Source organism: Oryctolagus cuniculus, chromosome 4, assembly GCF_051225735.1.
Source record: "Oryctolagus cuniculus isolate XC-2025 breed Fujian yellow rabbit chromosome 4, ASM5122573v1, whole genome shotgun sequence".
In the NCBI taxonomy this organism is placed as follows: Eukaryota; Metazoa; Chordata; class Mammalia; order Lagomorpha; family Leporidae; genus Oryctolagus; species Oryctolagus cuniculus.
In genome coordinates this window covers 105003140-105023488 of record NC_142870.1, presented here as the reverse complement: position 1 = coordinate 105023488, position 20349 = coordinate 105003140, and the positions used below count along the sequence as shown (strand labels likewise).

The window sequence follows — 20349 nt, the reverse complement described above, 5'->3', positions numbered from 1 at the left end:
TTGTAATCTGATACCTTGTAAGAATAATAAAGCAAAGCTAGTAATCACTATAATATTCAGAATTTATTGAAAGTCTATTATAATCAGGCTTTGCATTCTCATATCAAACTATCACCTCAACCATGTGAAGAGGTTCCTGTGTTACCTCTGTTTTAAAGAAGAAAATATTGAGATCTAGAAAAAGGCTGTAATTTGATCAAGGTCACATTGAGATTTAGTGGCTAGGACCAAAATCCGCAAATTTCTGATTCTGAGTTTCATCAAAACAATAGACCAATATTGATTGATTTTCACAGGAAATAAAGCATGTGTCAAAATGTTCCATACATCATGGAACATTTATATCTCTCATCATGCCTATATTTCTGATTGCATCTTCTTCTATATATCTCCCCATCTGTATTGGATCTCTATCTACCCACACCCTGACATTGCCTTGCTTTTTGTCTTGGGTTAATGAGTAAAATTTAAAGTTAAAACTGGTTACTTCTGAGCATGAAATAATCTACTGTATAAATTCTGTTATTTTTCTGTCTATTTTAATGATGATATCTGTATTGTAAGATGAATTTTGTTTGTTTTACAAAGAAAGAAATGTGCAGTTCATTTTCTTATTCTGCTATGTATCTCAAGAGTGACAGCTGTTCTTTAGGTGGCTTCTTGTCTGCTTTCTTCCACAGCTTCAACAGATGTATCCTGCTGTTTCCCTTTTCTAACAAAATCCCCAAAATCAACATGGTAGCCAAAACACTTGCATTATTCTTTGTAATAGTACAGGCTTATAAAAAACAAGCTGTGAAATATCTGCTGAGTGGTATTTATCTTTTTTGCTTCCTCCATAAATAGAACATCTAAGTTCTTAGTTTTATAATTATGCCCAATTTTTCCTCCTAAGTCCCATTTATAAATTCTTTTTAGAGTTCACAAAATGTTATTATCAAGTAAACTTATCAACTGCTTATTTATATACACATAAATGTTTTTCTTCATATTAACTTATTTAATGATACTAACGAGTTCAGATTCCTTTCAAGAACATTGGAGGCATAAATTATAAATGAAGTGTATGAATATCCTTGGATTTTTGTATTATTATTTTTACAGAATTATGTATTTGAAATGCAGAGAGAGAGAGAGAGAGCAGTATCAGTCTTCTATTTGCTGGTTCAAGCCCCAGATATCTACAACAGCCAATGCTGGGCCAAGCTGAAGCCAGGAGTCAGGAGCTCTATCTAGGTCTTCCACATGGGTGGCAGTAGCCCAAGTACTTGAACCATCGTATTCTACCTTCCCTGGCACAATAGCAGGGAGCTGGATCAGAAACTGGGCAGTTAGGACTATAAGTTGCACTCTAATATGGGATGTCAGCATCAAAGAAATGGCTTAACCTGCTGTGCCACAAAGTTAATCCATATTTTTAGCATTTTTTGAATTTCCTAACAACATAAAGAACAGTCAAGAACAATAAATAAGATTGATTTTTTCTCAAAATAGTAAATTATTTGTTTTGATTATGGAAATAACACATAACTTTTATTAATATATCAAAAATTAAGAAGGATGCAAGGAATAAGTTAGATAATTATCAGTAATTCTAAAATACAACCTTTAGTTAACCATCATAGTATTTTTAGCATATATCATATCATATATCTTTTTTAAATATTTATTTTATTTATTTGAAAGAGTTACAGAGAGAGGTAGAGACAGGGAAAGAAAGGTCTTCCATCCACTAGTTCACTCTCCCAATGGCTGCAACAACTGGGGCTGGGCCAGGCCAAAGCTTGGAGGCAGGAGCTTCTTTTGGATCACCCACATGGGTGCAGGGGTCGAAGGACTTGGCCATTTTCCACTGCTTTCCCAGGTGCATTAACAGGGGGCTGGATCAGAAGTGGAGCAGCTGGGATTTGAATTGGTGTACATATGAGATGCTGGTGCTGCAGGCAGAAGCTGAACATTCTGTGTCATAGCACTCGCCCCCGTATCATGTAGCTTGACAACTGTGTAACACAATGATTTATTTGATGTCTTTCTAAGTCAGAGAATAATTCTGTATTAACAGTTGTAATTAATCCAGTATATAATTTTATGTTAGTTTATGTAATAACCTATGATCAAATATTTGTTTTTTTTCTATTGAAACCAACAATTATGTACATTGTTACATAAAGCAACTAGTACTTTTTTCTGATTATCATCCTAGAAAATTTCCTAGGAGTAAAATTTCAAATGATGTGTTTTATTTAATATTACATGTATATCTTGCCAAATTACCCTCAAAAGTGGTTTACCATTTTGCTTTTCCTGTGAAAGAATCAATCCAATTTGACTTGCCTCCTGCCATAACAGTAAACTAATGGACAAAATATGTTAAACAACTGTTTTCATATGTTAGTCAACAAATGGCTAAGGACTGTGATTACCAGATAAAAGGGAATCAAATGAGATAAGTCTATAATCCCTTTGAGTTCCTACTTGGAGCAATTTCCAGGATACTTTGAAGGGCTGAAGAACCAAAAAAATAGCCTGAGGTGAAGAGAGATAGATTAAATTTTGGGATAAAATGAGACACCAGTATGTCTGCAGACAATATTGGAGGTAAAAGGGATCCCTAGGCTCCTAAGGAATATTTCTTTTAAAGTATTTAATTGAATATAAATCTGTGCAAAGGGTAAAGTTACATTAATTGTACAGCTGCTGGGGAAGCATAATTAACAGATCTAACTTGAATATTTTCCAAAGCTTTCACAGGGCTGCAAATCATTCTTGTTCCTTGCAAGAGTAGAGAAACCTTGTTGACCTCATAGAACTCTTAAAATTTTAAACAACACTTAGTGGTAGAACTAAAGTAGCCCTACAATAAAGGATATTGCAGTTCTTCTCTAAAAAAAAACCTACAAAACAGTTCTCAAAACAAAGTCCAACAACTTTGTAGGAAAATAATAAAATTCATCACTCAACAATATATAAGGCATAGTAACAATATTATGCATCAAATAAAATTGATAGACAAGCAAAGAAGCATATAATTAGGGCTGATAATCAGAATAAAATTCATAGAAGTAGACCCAGAGAGATGGAATGATGGGTAAGGAAATTAAAGTTGCTTTGTAAAGATGTTCAACAATAAAAGCAAACATAAACCTCATCAAGTTAAAGAAAGACATGGAAATGACCCAAATAGAATGTAAGAATTTACTATCAGAAATGAAAATTTTGTCAAATGGAATTTACAGAAAAAGACACTGATAAAAAAAACTATCAGTCCACTGGAAGACATAGAAAGAGAAACTCTTCAGATTTACTACATTAAAAGGAAAAATGACTAAAAAGAAATTAACAGTGTTCTACAAACCTGAAGGATATCCATATAAAAGCAGTTTTTCAAAATGTTCATTGAAAAAACATGTTATGCAAAAACTATGCATAGATTTCAAATTTTTTCATCAAAATAAACATAACTTTGAATGTTTTCCATGATTTTTTGAAATACCCTCAATATGAAATATAAACTATAAAATAACTAGAATACCATATATGAAGTATCAGAGACTTTTTGTCAACAATTAAGCCAGATGATAACAAAACAATATATGAGGGTACCTCAAAAAGATCTAGAAAATAGAATTAAAAGATATATATTTGGTTCAAAACATATTTAAAATCCATGTATAATCTTCATAATGTGAACTTTTTAAAGTAAACTTGTATTTAACATGCTGAAAAAAGCACAACATACCAATTTAGAAATCATACAAACAGTTCATTTTTTTAAGACTTATTTTATTTATTTGAAACACAGAGTTACAGAGAGAGGCAGAGACAGAAAGCAAGGTTTTCCATCCGCTGGTTCACTCCCCAGATGGCCGCAGTGGCCAGAGCTGCGCCAGACCGAAGCCAGGAGCCAGGAGCTTCTTCCAGGTCTCCCACGTGGGTGCAGGAGCCCAAGGACTTGGGCCATTTTCTACTATTTTCCCAGGCCAATAAAGAGAGCTGGGTTGGAAGAAGAGCAGCCGGGACTAGAACCAGTACCCATATGGGTTGCAGGCGCTTCAGGCCAGGGCTTTTTTTTTTTTTTTTTTTTTTTTTTTTGAGATTTTATTTATTTATGTGAAAGGTAGAATTACAGACAGGAGAGGGAGAAACAGAGAGAAATGTCTTGCGTCCACTGGTTCACTCCCCAAATGGCCGCAATGGCCTGAGCTGTACAGATCCATAGCCAGGAGCCAGGTGCTTCCTTCCAGTCTCCCATATAGGTGCAGGGGCCCAAGCACTTGGTCCATCTTCTGCTTTCGCAGGCCACAGCAGTGAGCTGGCTTGGAAGAGGAGCAGCCTGGACTAGAACTGGCACCCATATGGGGTGCCGGTGCTGCAGGGGGAGGATTAACCTACCATGCCAGGGTGCTGGCCCTGACAATTTTTTTTTTTTTAAAGACTGAAAGCTAAATGGAATTTTTTAGATAAATAGAAACTGAGACAATTTGTTAGCAGGCAAGAACTATAAGGGTACTTTTCAGGCAATAGGATAATGAAACTTGAATCTACACAAAGGAACATAGAGTATAAAAATGGTAAACATTCAGGTTAATATAAGAAAATGATTCTCTCATTTTACCATATTTAAAATATAACCAAATATGTAGAGCAAATATATGTGAGACTACTTATGCATGTATTAGTGAAGGTATGTTATTAGCATCACAAAAACATGAGGAGGAAATGGTAGTAAGAAATGGTGTAAGTTTCTTATATGTGAAATTATATATTATTTGAAAATTGTTTATTATAACTTAACTGTTGTAAAACTTCAAGCAACAGGACAACTGGAGACAGGAACAGAGTGAAAAGTATAAACTGAGCAGCAAAATAATATCTACTAAAGAAATAATGCAGATGAATTTGAATATTAACAAGTATTCTGAGGCTGGCATTGTGGTGCACCAGGTTAAGTTGTCATTTGTGACACTAACCTCATATATACAAGTGTGGTACAAGTCCCAGTCACTCTGCTTCTGATCCTGCTCTCTGATAATGTTCCTGGCCGGCTCACTAGGATAACCCTCCTTCTGCTGCTCCGACACTCCGGGTACTAGTCCCGGTTGGGGTGCCAGATTCTGTCCTGGTTGCTCCTATTCCAGTCCAGCTCTCTGCTGTGACCCGGGAAGGCAGAGGAAGATGGCTCAAGTGCATGGGCTCTGCACCTGCATGGGACACCAGGAAGAAGCACCTGAAGCACCTGGCTCCTGGCTTCGGATCTGCGCAGTGCGCCAGCCATAGTGACCATTTTGGGGGGATGAACCAACAGAAGGAAGACCTTTCTCTCTGTCTCTCTCACTAACTCTGCCTGTCAAAAAAAAAAAAAAAAAAAAAAAAAAAAAAAAAAAAAAAAAAAAAAAAAGGTAATGTTCCTGAGTAGGCAGCAGAAAATGGTTCAAGTACCTTTGAATTTCAACTGGGTGGTAGACAAGATGGAATTTTTGGATCCTGGCTTTCAGGCTGTCCCAGACCTAGCTGTTATGGTCACTTGGGCCGTGAACCAGTGGATGGAAGATCTCTCTCTCTTTCTCTTACTCCCTACACCTCTCCCTCCTTTCTTCTGTGTGACTATGCCTTTCAAATAAATAAATATTTAAAAAATCCCAATGAAGACATATAAAAAAGCGAAAAGAATAATACAGCAACAAAAAAGAGTGTGGCAAAATGGTAGAATTAAATCCATGTATGTTGATAAATATGTTAATGAAATCCAAATACTACAATTAGAAAGTAAAGAGTGTTATTCTGCATTTTTGGAAAAAAACTGAAAGATTTCTCTGTATAATCTCTGAGATATGGTCTTTAAATACATATGAGGGTTCTTCAGAAACTTCTGGGAAAAATGCATATTATGAAAACAACAATGCATGGATTTCAAATATATTTTACTACCAAAATGGATATCTTTTCATATGCTTGTTGGTCATTTGTATGTTTTTCTTTGGAAAAATATCTAATAGAGTCCTTTGGCCATTTAAAAAATCAGGTCGTATTTTGTTGTTGTTTTTTAGTTGTAGAAATCCTTTATATATTCTAGGTAGTGATTCTTCTCTAAAGTTGTATGTATGTATATGTAGGTATGTATGTATTTATTTGTAAGGTAGAGTGATGGAGAGGAGTAAGAAAGAGAGAGAGAGGCATCTTCTATCCTTCTGGTTTATTCTCCAAATGCCTGCAATAGCCAAGGCTGGGATAAGTCAGGAGCCAGGATTCCATCTGGGTACCAAACATGGGTGGCATGAATCCAATACCTTGGGCCATCATCTGCTGCCGCGTAGCTGGATCAGAAGCAAGGATATGAATGGATACCACGCCCTCTGATTTGGGCTGTGGGCATCCTAAGCAGCAGCTTAAATTGCTGTGCTACAATGCTCACTCAATGATTCCTACTCATGTATATGAATATGGTTTGCAGAGGAGTCAAATATATCTCTTCAAAGAAATTGTACATGATCGATAAACATAGGAAAAATGCTCAACATCACAAATAATTAGAGAAATTCAAATGAAGACAACAATGAGATATCACTTATACTGATTAAGATGATGACTATCAGAAAAACAGAATATAGCAAGTATTAGAATGAAAGTAGAGAAATTGGAATGCTTGTACACTATTGATGGTAATAAAAATAGCACAACCACATAGAAAACAGTATGCTGTTTCCTAAAAAGCAGTTAATTTTAGCATGAGATCTGGAAATTCTACCTCTGTATAGATACCTAAAATAATTGAAAGCAGGATCTTGAGATCTTTACATACCCAGTGCATTGCAGCTTTATATATAATGGCCAAAGTGTCCAAAGATGGATAAATGGATAAACGAATGTCATATATACTTATAATGGAATATTATTCAGGCTTCAATAGGAAGCAATTTGAAATACATGCTATGACATGCATGAACCATGAGGATATGCTAAGTGAAATAAGCCATTCACAGAAAGACAAATTCTATGTAAGTGATTCTACTTATATGGCATGCAGAGTGTAGTCCAAATCATAGAAAGTAAAGGGTTTGCCATGGCTGAGAGAAGGCAGAAATGGCGAACTGCTGTTTAGTGAGTGTAGACTTTCAGTTTAGCAAGATCAAGATGTTCTAGAGATTTTTTGTACAATAATGTTAACTTATTTGTTGGATTGTACACTTAAAATGATCAAGATGGTAAATTATATGTTATGTGTACTTTACCACAATGAAAATGTTTTAAATAATAAAATAAAAATAATTCAACCTTCACCTCTTTTCTTCTTTTAATGTTTATTTATTTGAAAGGCAGCAATAGGAGAGAGAGAGGGAGAGAATCTTTAATCTGCTGGTTCACTCCCCAGACGACCACAATGAGCCATCTTTTGCTGCTTTCCCACGTGCTTTAGCAGGGAGCCAGACAGGAAGTAGAGCAGAACAGGAAATGGAGCAGCCAGGTGTTGATGCCTGCATCCCAGGTGGCAGCTTTATCTGCTACACCACAAGTCTGGCCCCCACTGTTTTTCATACACAAAATTTACCATGGGTAGACGTTTAAACTACAAAATAGAACATAATGAAAATTTTGTTTTGGCTTTGGGTTTAGATAGGACAGAGAAAACATAAAAATTAATAATTTTGACATAATCCTAAACTTATGCTTTTTAAAAGATACAATTAAGAAATTAAGATGCCATCTATCCAAGATACCATTAAGATACTGAAATGTATAGAATTAGAGAAAAAATATATATAGTATTTGTATTTGACACAGAATTTACATTCCTCTGTATAAAGAATTCATATTTTAATCCTAAGCCAATAAAGATCCAATAAAGAAATTATATGAATGGCCAGTAAGCACATGTAAATATTTTCAACATCATTAATTATCAGAGAAATAAATGCAAGTTAAACCCACAATCAGATATTGCTACACATGCATTAAAAATGCTAAAATGTACAAGATTCACAATGCCATCTATTAGTAAGAATATGGAACAGCAGGAACTCTCATCAATTGCCAGGGAAATTCTAAAATGGTACAACCACCTTGGACAAGACTTTGGCAGTTTCTTTAATGTTAAATGTATACTCATCTTAATTTCAACAATGGCACTCCTAAATATTTACCCAAAGAAAATCTAAACGTGTAGCAAAATTAAAAAAAAAAAAAAAAAACTACCTTTTTACATGAATGTTCATGGGAACTCTATTCATAATGGCCTAAAACTTGTGTGGTGGTTTTAAACTAATGTAAATTCACAAATTTTTCATGCTTTAGTCAATAGATGGAGCTTATCTCTGCCCCTCACCTGTATGTGGGCTGGATTTTGTGATTCATTCCATTGGGTATATTAAAGCAGAAGAGTGGGTGTGTGAATTGGGGATTAGGTCCTAACAGGCATTGTGTATCCACCTTTGTTTCTTCTCTTTGATAGTGCATTCTGGAGGAAAGCATTGGCTCTGTCTTAGCAACACTTAAGCAGCTCTTTAGTGAGACATGAGATCTCCTTTCAACAGCCAACAACTGAAGTATCCAGAGAGGGTAGAACACGTATGTATCCTGCAGCCCTAGTCAAATCCTTTGGTAGCTCCAGAATTGGGCAACATCTTGACTGTGAACTCAGGAGATATTGTCCAACTAAACTATTTTTGGTTTCTGACAACAGTGTGTGAGAGAAAAAGCAATCCAAGGTATGATTCTCTTTATATGAAATTCAAGCAAAGACAAAAGAAATACAGTGACAGAAAATATATCAGTGTTTACTGAGGCCAGAATTGGGATGAGGGAAGGAGTAATTGTAAAGGGGCACAAGAAAAATTCTTGGGATGATTAAAATGCTCTTTATCTTGAATGTCATGGCAGCTATAAGGGTGAATATATTTACAGCAACTTATCTAATGATGCACTTAAAATGGGTGTAGTTTTTGCATGTGAATTTTACCTCAATAAAGAAATAAATCACACCAGTTTTTATTGCCATCAACAGTGAATGAGAGTAAACACAATAAAAAAATGTTTCCTTAAATTCCTATAGATGTCATAAAATTACCCTTAAGTTAGAAAGTAGGAAGTTCTCTTTAAATTTAATTTCAATGATTTAAGTTGCCTTCCAAGTTTCTTCATGTATTTTATACTTCGATCTGTGATGAAACTAAAATTTTTATTTCACTATGGGCTAATAGGCATTTTTCAGTCTCAGTTAATTTCTTCACAGTATTGTGAACTTTGAAATATTTTATTTCAGATTGGTCACCAATTTTTAGGAATATAATTAGGAAAAAAGTAGTTCTCTTGAAATCATTTTATTGGAAATCATATTATGATGCTTTGACTTTATTCTAAGAAGAGAAAAAGGAGGAAGAGAAAAAAAGAAGGAAAAAAGGAAATAATTAAAGAAAACCTGATGTGACAAAATACTAAACTTTCTTTTTTGCTGATTCCTATAATTAACTTGTTTTTGTTGACACCTACTTTTATGCATACTTCATGAATAAATCAAGGTACTTGGTATTAATGAGTTTCTTAGTTTCTGGTGAGAAAAGAATTAAAAAATAGAAAAGATTGAGGCTTACTAAAACCTTTAGCCCAGGTGAACCTGAGCTAGGGGACCCTGTTGCATACATCAAGACCATACCTATGCTTAATCTTGAACAGACCATTCTTTTAAAAAAAAAAAAAAAAAAAAAAAAAAAAAAATTTATTAGGCCGGTGCCGTGGCTCACTAGGCTAATATTCTGCCTAGCGGCGCCGGCACACCGGGTTCTAGTCCCAGTCGGGGCGCCGGATTCTGTCCCGGTTGCCCCTCTTCCAGGCCAGCCCTCTGCTGTGGCCAGGGAGGGCAGTGGAGGATGGCCCAAGTGCTTGGGCCCTGCACCCCATGGGAGACCAGGAAAAGCACCTGGCTCCTGCCATCGGATCAGCGCGGTGCGCTGGCCGCAGCGCGCCAGCCGCGGCTGCCATTGGAGGGTGAACCAATGGCAAAGGAAGACCTTTCTCTCTGTCTCTCTCTCTCACTGTCCACTCTGCCTGTCAAAAAAAAAATTATTTTATTTATTTGACAGAGTTACAGACAGTGAGAGGGAGAGACAGAGAGAAAGGTCTTCCTTCACGTCACTCCCCAGATGGCCGCAACAGCCAGTGCTGCACTGATCTGAGGCCAGGAGCCAGGAGCTTCTTCCTGGTCTCCCATGGGGTACAGATGCCCAAGGACTTGGGCCATCTTCCACTGCCTTCCCAGGCCATAGCAGAGAGCTGGACTGGAAGAGGGGCAGCCGGTACTGAAACCAGCACTCATATGGGATGCCGGCGCCTTAGGCGGAGGATTAACCTACTGCACCATGCTGCCGGCCCCAAACAGACCATTCTTGCTGACTAGATGACACCATTCGAGTAATAAAGATTCACAACTCGTTTATTCCTGCTGTTGGAAGTTCCATTCCAAAATATACCAATAAGCAATAGCCAATCAATAATCTACACTATTCTTGTCAATTACAGTGTAATTATAACTTGCTAAGGCCTTTATGTAGTTCTTCCTTTTTATGTATAAAGGAACGCCCTCCACACTCCTCAGCACCTCTTATAGCATTTATTCTGGGCAGCCGGAGTCTCTGTGTTCCCAGGTAGCTGGTCTCACTTCAGCTCAGATTTCTTGTTTTCACATTTAGGGTACCTTGACTTGCTTTCTAGGTTAGTAGTAAGAAAATTAAAGAAATCCGCTCCTTCAAACTAGAAATCAGTAAAATACAGGATACTTTGTGAATGAGGGAAGCAAGTTACTAGACATATTTTCAGTCAATAATCTCTTATCTGCCCTTTTACTTTTATTGTGGAGATTTGGGAGAATGAGGAAATACAATTATTATATGTTTATCATTTTAATTAATCAATCTTCGATTATTTAATAGCTGCCTGTGAGTATGGCAGATCTAAAAACAGCAATTAAGAAATGCTCTAAAAGTATTCCTTGCAAGTTAAAAGACAGGGCCATGTAAATCCTGCATATATTTAAATGTTAAGGGAATAAAATTAATGCTTTTGAATATGAAAAAGACAAAAAGATTTAGAAGTGAGAGGGACATGAGGAAATAGCTATTGGACGCTAACTTGAGCATTGGTATTTCTGCCTCTATTTTTATATTTGTTCTCATGTTCTGAGCTGCTCCTTGCCCAAGGTGATCAGATACTCTACTTTCCAGTGTCATCCTGGGATTTTTTTTTCTCTCATAGGTATATCCCCTTTTAGTCTATTATCCTGAAAAATCCACCTAGTGAAGTTATGTTTATCTCTCTGTCTTCGTTTTTTTCTCTCTCTTTTTTTTCTCATCCTGTAAATCTGGTCACCCTAGGAAAGACAGCAGCCATTTCCTGTCGAGAAAAGACTATTTTATTGGGGACTTTAATCCTTAATCTCCTTTTCTTTAACAATGCTGGCTGGCAGGTAGTCAGCAGCAAAATAGAAGTGGAGCTTTCGGAAAGAAAACATTCTCAGCAGAAAGTAGTGGCCCATTATGATGTTGAACAAAAATAGTTTTCCTGGAATCATTTTCTTAGAAAGCATGTTAGGGTGCTTTGGCTTTATTCTGAGAAGAAGAAGAAAAAAAAAGAAAAGAAGAAAAAAAGAGAAAAAATAAAACCCAATGTGACAAATTAATAACCTTTAATTTGTTCTGATTCCTCATAATCAATTTGTTCTTGTTGACACGTATATTTGTTCATACTTCATGAACCAAATCCAAAGTACTTAGTGTTAATGAGTGACTTTTATCTGTAGGGCATATTTTGGAAATCTGAAGCTATTAGTAATATTTAGATGTGAGAGGAATAGAATGTTTTAAAATCAATGAGAAACTTCACTTTTTACTTTGGCTTCACCTTAGTAAATTTGGCTCCTGATGGTGGTTAGAGAATGCTGTTTTCCTCTCAATAGCTGTTAAACATTGCTTTCATTTAGTTAATATTTGCCAAATTCCTAAATCACAGTGGGCGTTAATTGTTGTTGTTTGCTTTTTATGCTATCATGAAGTAGCTGAAAGCTGGAAGAAGTTTCCCCTCTCAACATGAATGGCTGAGTTCTACCTGCAAATTATTATCAGAGCTGTATTAGATCATGAATAACACTTTTCAGGATTGGTCGTTTTATTTCACGTTGTTTTGAAGAAATAAATTGATCTCCATGGCATTAACATTATATAAGCATCTCATTACTTTTATTAAAATGACAAAATCATCCTATCATCTTGGTTTTCCTACTGAACCTTCAGATTCTAAAATTTTATGTGTAGAGTTTTAACATGTCCAAAGATTCCCAGATTGGTCAATTCACTATTTTATGCATGCATCAGTTGATTAGCATGTCTTTTCCTTTCCTTTGATGCTGTCCTTAATGTTCCTCTTGAGGGAGTTTTGCCAGAGTTTATTAAACTATTAATAAATATGTATGTGTGTATTGTTGCATTGTACTTCATTTTATAGTTCCATAATAGAATTAACTATACATTTATAATTTTTTTAAAATATTTTCCTTCTTTCAGTTGAAGCTTTGATGGCTAAAATAGCCTACTCTTTTACATAGTTGTACCAGGAAATGACCATTCTACTCTGAAGAATAGTTTTGTGCTACTGGAACAAGTATAGTCTCCTGACTGTCAGTGGACTTAAATAGATAAAAATGAGATGGCTAAGGAGTTTATGACTTTAAAGCTTTCTGTCATGTAAGCCACGATTTCATGAGACCCTTGTAAAAAGTATCTATCACTGTGCACTATGATTACAAGTTTGCATTTGAAATCTTGTTACACAGTTTTTCCAGAATCTGAACTGTGATATTTTCCGCGGCAAATTACAATGCTTGGTAGTATTACTCCTACCTGATTTCCAACTTAGCATCTCTTATGAATCTGCTATCACTATATGGGGCATGTTATGTATTAGTTAATTATGTGAACTTAACTGCAAAGCTGCAAACCATCAGTAACTGTTAAACAACTCGGTTGTGTGTGTATGTATGTGTGTGTGTGTGTGTGTCTATGGTAGCATGTAATTTATATAATTTATTGACTAAACTGTAGTGGAGAGATATTTAAAATGATTATAGTCTGCTTGTTATTAAGACTTATCTTGTTTGTTAATGGGTTCACCTGACAATTTCAAGAGTTACTTTCTTTGTTCTCTATTAATAATTTTAATATTCTGTGTGAAATTTGATAAAAAAGATAGAGAATGAAAATTTTATTAGTTGTATCTAAAGGACATTTTCGCTCACCAGTCTACCCTAATGTGTAGTACTCAGTAATCTTAATTTTTTTTGAATTTTTAGAAAAAATTCACATATAAAGTAAACTTGATTAAGTCCACATTATGTTTTTTTAGCTATTTATAATATCAAATAGCTGTCCAGATGCCAAAGAAGCTTTATTAGAGGAACTAAATAAGCTAAATATTAATGGAGAGTTAGGAGCCAATGGTATGGAAAGTTGTGGTAATAGTGTGATCACATTATTTAGACAAGGCCATGGTCAAAGTGGAAGTTCTCTCCTCCCTTCAGAGAAAGGTACCTCCTTCTTTGATGACCCATTCTTTCCACTGGGATCTCACTCGTGGAGATCTTTCATTTAGGTTTTTTTTTTTTTTTTTTTTTTTTTTTTTTTTTTCCCCAGAGGGTCTTGGCTTTCCATGCCTGAAATACTCTCATGGGCATTTCAGCCGGATCCGCATGCCTTAAGGGCTGATTATGAGGCCAGAGTGCTGTTAGGACATTTGCCATTCTATGGGTCTGCTGTGTATCTCACTTCCCACGTTGGATCATTCTCTCCCTTTTTGATTCTATCAGCTAGTATTTGCAGACACTAGTCTTGTTTATGTGATCCCTTTGGTTCTTAGTCCTATCATTACGATCAATTGTGAACAGAAATTATTGAATAGGCTGTAGGAATTGACAGCCTATGGGAGCATGGAAATGGCATCATTGCCATTACAACTAGACGGATCAAGAGAGAGGACGTAGAATGAATTGTGTCAGTATTTCTACGTGTGAGAAAATATTGCTTACTCTATTTCTATACATCTCTTATGTACTGTCCCCCACCCTCACCATTCTCTTCACCCCATTCTTTCCTAGCTTACGTAGTCATCTTATTTCTGGTAGACTCACAAGTATGTAAAATCTATGGAGATTACACAATCCTAACCTAGGAATTCCTGGCTACCAAAACCCCAACAGAAATGCTAACTTCAAAGAAGAGTCCTCAGAAAACTAGATGATGAAATTCTGGAGTCTAAGGTTACGTGAACTCATTACATGAGGTTGCAAATCTCATGAGTTTTACACTGTTAATGACTTTATTTTAATCAAGAAAGAAATTTTTTTAGATGGGCTCAATTCAGAAAATTTTGCATGATACTAGTTTTAAATATTTGAAAATATTGTTCTGCCTTTTGGTGGTTGGCCAGAACTGAAAATCTGTGTGGAAATGATCTTGAGAAACTAAGCATACTATTACTATCCTGACATATTGAACATTTACATATTATATAATTTACTTTTCAAAACAATGATATTTAGACCTACTTCTTAGATAAGAAAACAGACTGAATATTTTAAACAAATGGAATAGAACTGAATAGGGACTAGATCTGCTTTTCTCTGAAATGCATGAAATGTATATCATCTGATTATGCACTTGAAAAGAGAGAGAGCATAGCCATGTAATTGTTGGAACAAAAATCTCAAAGATCCGTCCTGGTAGATGAACATGGAATTCCCCACCCTGTCTTGATTTTTGGCATATTGAACAAATTTTTTGTGTATCACATTTTATTTCAAAATGTACTTATTTATATATTTGAAAGACAGAGTGATGGAGAAAAAGGGAGAGACAGAGAAAAAAATCTTCCATCAACCTGTTTACTCCCCAAATAGCTTTAACAGATGGGGGGGGTAGGCCAGGACAAAGTTCGGAGCCTGAAATTCCACCTGTGTACCCTACCTGGGTTCAGGGCCCCAAAGACTTGGGCCGTGTTCTGCTGCTCTCACAGGCGCATTAGCAGGGATCTGAGATGGAAGTGGAACAGCTGGAGCATGCACTGGTGCCCATATGCTATGCAGGTGGTTGGTTAACCTGCTGTGCCACAATGCCAGCTTCACAATTAGCATTTTTTGGGCCATCTGGGAACACACAAAAAGGACATCAACCCAGACTGGGTTCAAGAAGAATTTCTGCATATATGTTTGTCAGGTAAAGAAAACATGAGTAAGTTCTCTTAGCTAGTACAAAATTTACAAGATATTTTAAGAATATCACCTAAGAACTTTTCTAGGCATCTCAATGGACCAACACACAGAGAGAGAATTAGTATATGTGCATGACCCTTTATTAGCATTGCATATGATTCAGTATAACTGAGTGTATATGTAAGTTTTGTGGAGCTGCACATTGAAGTTTTTGGTGTTTATATTTTGATTTTTTTTGGTTGACTTAAGAATGGAACTTCTTTATACTACTTTCATTTTCACTTCCCATATGCCATAATTGGGCTCATAGATAATGGGTGTTTATAATTGTTATTGAATTATATTAGGTGCCCAGGGAAAATTCCAAGTTTGTCATAATGAGTGAAGATTGATAGGTATGTTGCTTTTCTTTTCTATTTATTTATAGAGTTACAGATAGTGAGAGAGAGAGAGACAGAGAAAGGTCTTCCCTCCGTTGGCTCATTCCCCAAATGGCTACAATGGCCGGAGCTGCGCCGAACTGAAGCCAGGAGTCAGATGCTTCCTCCTGGTCTCCCACATGGGTGCAGGGGCCCATGCACCTGGGCCATCCTCTACTGCCTTTCCAGGCCCTTAGCAGAGAGTCGGACTGGAAGTGGAGCAGCCGGAACCAGAATCGGTGCCCACATGGTATGCTGGCACCACAGGCGGAGGATTAACCCACTGTGCCATGGTGCTGGCCCTGGTATGTTGCTTTTCTTATGGGCAAGTGAGAATGTGGTGCTCATAGTTTGATTAGCCATAATTAAATTTCAAGTTGGTTTTGGTAAAGTATGCAGCATGGTGTATATATTAAAGTATTTGGTTGTACTAGCAAAAGAACTGTCTTCTGCAACAAATTGTAACCTGCACTTTCAATCAGAGGCTGAAGGCATTATAAAGATGGAATGGATCTTCCATAATAAATGATCCAGCTCACTCATTACATATTAGGAAACAGACCCAGAGAGAGAATAAATGAGGCTAGAACTTTGAATTGTGATGGGGAAATTTTTTAAGTCATGTGCGCTTTTATCTCTAATATTTTTGAGTATAACTACTATAGCTGTTTACTACTTATGCTGTTTATATAGCTTATATGATCAATTTCTACAGTAACTGGCAAACATAGTACATAGAATATTTTCAAATTGAAAACTAAGGTAATATGAAGAGAGGATATTTGACACTTTGAGATATTTAGAGCGACACATTTTTTAACTAATCTGAGCAAAGCTAAAATTAAGAAATTATGGAGACATAAAGTGGATTTTTTTATTCTAGATGTCTTATGGGAGACAAAACTTAAATAAATCATCTTAATTCTGTAATCTCCTTCCTCTCTCACAATTAATATTTAAAGATAAATCTTCAGTTTTTAGCTCAGTTTTGCTTTTTCAGTTTGTAGCTCAGCATTCACTATTAGAAAGGCAAAGCAAACATCAGTAGTCTGATAGGAAAAACTTGAGGCACCCCAATAGCGCATTGAATGGTTTCTTTACAGTCTCTCAGTTAATATGTAGTACAACTGATAGTAGACCTCAGAGACTCAGTCCTACAGACTGACATTCTTTTCACTCAGAAGAAAAGAACAAGAGGAGGAGAGAGGGAAGAAGATAAAGGAAGAAAAGTAGGAAAGTGGAGGAGGAGGAAGTGTCATTTGCTCTCTTATCTGTAAAAAAATGGGCAGCAGTCGTATGTTATTTTTTTTTCAATCTTCATAATACTCTTCTGAAATACTTGTTATTCCATTTTATAGTTGAAGAAACAAGACATTACATCCCTTGCCTACAGTCACACAGCAAGTTTTAGGACTCTAAAACTTGTCCATACTATTACACAGAACTGATTCTGATATTGTTCCTCATTTTCTTAATTATTTGAAAAATAGATAGTATATAATTTAAATTTTATTTTATTTCTCTAAGAAGATACTAGGAAACAGAATGCTGGATCTGAAACATGGTATGCTGGTAGTATTGACAATCCTATGTTTCTAGAGCAAAGTGAAAGTAGGCAGTTAAAAGTTAATATCAAAACTTAAACAATGCCATGTTTTGTGAAGTACACTTTAATAGCAGCCCATTGGATCAAAGGATGTGATCTCACTTCATAGTAAAACAGGTCTTGCAAGCCAGGTAACTCAGGAAGCAGAATGGTAATTATTCACAGAGGAAAACAGGTAGTATACTGTTACAATACTACAGTAGAAAGTCAGAAGGTCACAAAGCTTGCAAGGTAACTGACACAACTTGAAACTGCTTGGCTCCCTTTAAAAAGAAATAACAAAATGGGAGAGAATGAAACAAGTCTACCTAATACATCTTTGCAAGGTAAGTGCCAACAGTCTCTGGAACAATCAGAAATTTCAACAGTGTTGATTACTGTGTGTGTGTTTGTGTGTGTGCACGTGTGCGCTCACACATGTGTGTGTTGCTGTCCTCCCCCAGCCTGTTCTTTGGGGGTGGCAAAAAGAAATAAGGATTGTTGTTTTCAAAGCAGCATGTTGTCTGTGTTTTATCAACACTCTGACCAATGAGAAATCACAAATTTAGTTTCCACAGAGAAAACTTGATCCTTAATATCCAATGTAATGCTGGAGAATTGGTGTAACCAGCTTCCAGTCCATTTTCATGTGGAACCTTTCCAGAATTGACAGAATATTGACTTTTATGGCATTCGTATTTGTAATTCAGTTTTTCCATCTCTGGGAGTTACCAGCAAAGTGGTCTGATAAATAGGATCACCACTCTTTAAAGGGGTGGGGGACCAGGATCTCTGGGCAGATCTTCTCAGTTGGTGAGCCCTATTTATTTTACAAGCCTTATTTAATCAGATACCTTTGTCCTTTAGAGGGATTGGCTTTGTTGACATTGGCTTGACCAGGCATCTGTAGTTAAGCTTGTTGGAAACAAATACAAAGTAGCTCACACATTTCACATTTTTGAATGAGAAAAATCTCTTTCTTAAAGGAAAATAAGGGAAAATGGGGTGTAAGACTTATTTGTTGCACTGAATTCTACTTGTAGATTACTGCCAGCTTTATAAATGAAGTTTTGCTAAAAGCATATTTTTTAAATCTCCTTGACAATTAATTTAATACTGCTATATCCTTGTTTAACTTTTTCCTTATAAAGCCACAAATAATGAGTCATCAAAAAAATCTCTAAACCACCTAGTTTTTCATTAAGTGCATATAATCAAACATGCAGCTATAGTACAGCACATATGAGAATATCCATAGGATAATAATTGCCATTCCTGTTTATAAAAGTGTACCATTCATGTTATGCTTAAATCATTGTATTCTTTTCCTTTGGGTTCTTTACTCCTTTTTCTATTAAACTTGCTTAAGAATCCCAAAATACTATTTTTTTGTATCTCTGTATGTTTCCTAACATAAATGCTGTAAAATACTATTATAAAGCATTTTTTACTTAAAAGATGAATAAGTCATTTAATGAGTTCTACTAAAGAGAAACAACACAATAAAATACTCATTATCATTTTATATTTAGGGAGCAACATGCTATTATGTACATGATTATAATATATAACTTAATTTTCTCTAATATTGTTTTTGGAATGCATATGGGGAGCATCTAGCTGTTAGAGTGACCTATCTTGAACACAGGTGCATTGCCTATCTTTTTCAGAGGTTGAAGTAAAATAAAGAGTAAACAGGCCTCTTCTCTCTTCCCTTATCATCCTTCTCTGTGTTGGGATCATGGGTAGTATTTACTCTTTATATTAGAATCTAAGAATGTGTATAGATTTTGGTTTGTTCTTTTTCTCTGGTGCCTTTATGTTGCTTATGTTTCTAGCAATCTGTATAGTTTACCGTATAAGCATAGGTTTCCCTCCTATCCGTAGATATGTATAAAATACAATTACCTTAAAATTAGTTATCAGTATATATCAGAAAGCATGAACATAATTTTAAAAATCTTAAAGATATTTGAATGCCTCATTGTTTAAATTAGAAGGCAATATGCCTAGATGTGTAAACATTTTGTAGTTGGGAGATACTTGTGACATTAGTTCTATCCTTGTGTATTTTCCTTTTTGCAGTCCAGATTTATCAAGGGATATGTTGTACTCTTCTGATCTTGTCTGAATTCAAATGTGTCCTTGGTAGGTCTGCAGATAGTTCAGACATGGCTTCTATGAGTTTTTAAATGCTCCCACTCAAGATGAATTTGCATTAAGATTATTAAGTAAAACTATTAATCAGATGAGAGTTAATGAGAAATGGAAGTATTCAGTTATTTGTTTTAAATTATTTCTGAATTTCTTTAAATATAAAGGAAGCACTGTGGTGATACTTTTCAGCTTTGTATGTGTGAAGGTAAGAGATTTTGATAAGTTTAATATCTTATAATACAGATCAGATACATCTTGGGGCCTTCATTTTTAGACTTCCCTAACCATGTTGTGTTCTTTATGTAATACCCTGTCTTGTATCTGAAATTGAGTTCAGAATGTTCAAAATAAGTGTGTCGCTCCCCCTCTTCGTGGAGGAACGACACTAAACCCTGCCTAGGCTTCATATCCGAGTCACGGCACCATTATGTCGCTCCCCGTCTTCGTGGAGGAACGACACAGGACCCTGTGCTGTTCTTTCGTCTGCTCGGCCCTCCCCGGGTTTGCTGCTGGTTCTTCCCGGGTTGGCTACTATCCCTTCCACCTCCGTGGAAGGGCAGTTCCCCCTGGCCACATTCCCCACTTCCGCAGGGGAGCGGCACACCGCCGGCCGGCTTTCTCGGGGGCTGCACGGGTGTTCCTTCAGCTAGATGTTCCCCATAGATGTTCCCGGTGCATGCCGTCTCTCTCCTCCTTTATAGTCCTCCTCCGCCAATCCCAACTCGGCTGCCCACACGCCGAGTACGCTGCTCTCCTCCAATCAGTAGCAAGTCCTACAGTTTATTGGTTGAACTGGAGGCAGCTGTGCGGAAGCTGTTTACTTCTCTCCCAGCGCCATATTGTGGGAGAGCAAATGCATAGAATAAGTCTTAATTCCAGTAACTCAGTCTAGTCCGGTTTGCTCCCCACAAAGTGAAAAGGATATTTTCAAATGTTTAGCTTTG

The 20349-nt window shown here is 36.2% G+C and overlaps 1 protein-coding gene across 10 annotated transcripts in view; it reads left to right on the top strand.

Moving 5' to 3' along the window:
• Window positions 1-20349, top strand: part of NAALADL2 (N-acetylated alpha-linked acidic dipeptidase like 2) — a 1439631-nt gene that overhangs the window by 408597 nt on the left and 1010685 nt on the right. For 5 of the 10 annotated variants that reach the window (XM_089330913.1, XM_089330909.1, XM_089330910.1 and 2 more), the window contains exon 1: window positions 17426-17595. The exons of 4 other annotated variants lie outside the window; for them this stretch is intronic. In XM_089330913.1, coding sequence (XP_089187039.1) covers window positions 17563-17595 — 33 coding nt within the window. In that variant the 5' untranslated portion in view covers window positions 17426-17562. Of the gene's footprint in view, window positions 1-17416; window positions 17596-20349 lie in introns of those variants that run through there. One more of the 10 variants, XM_008266506.5, reaches the window with a different exon arrangement.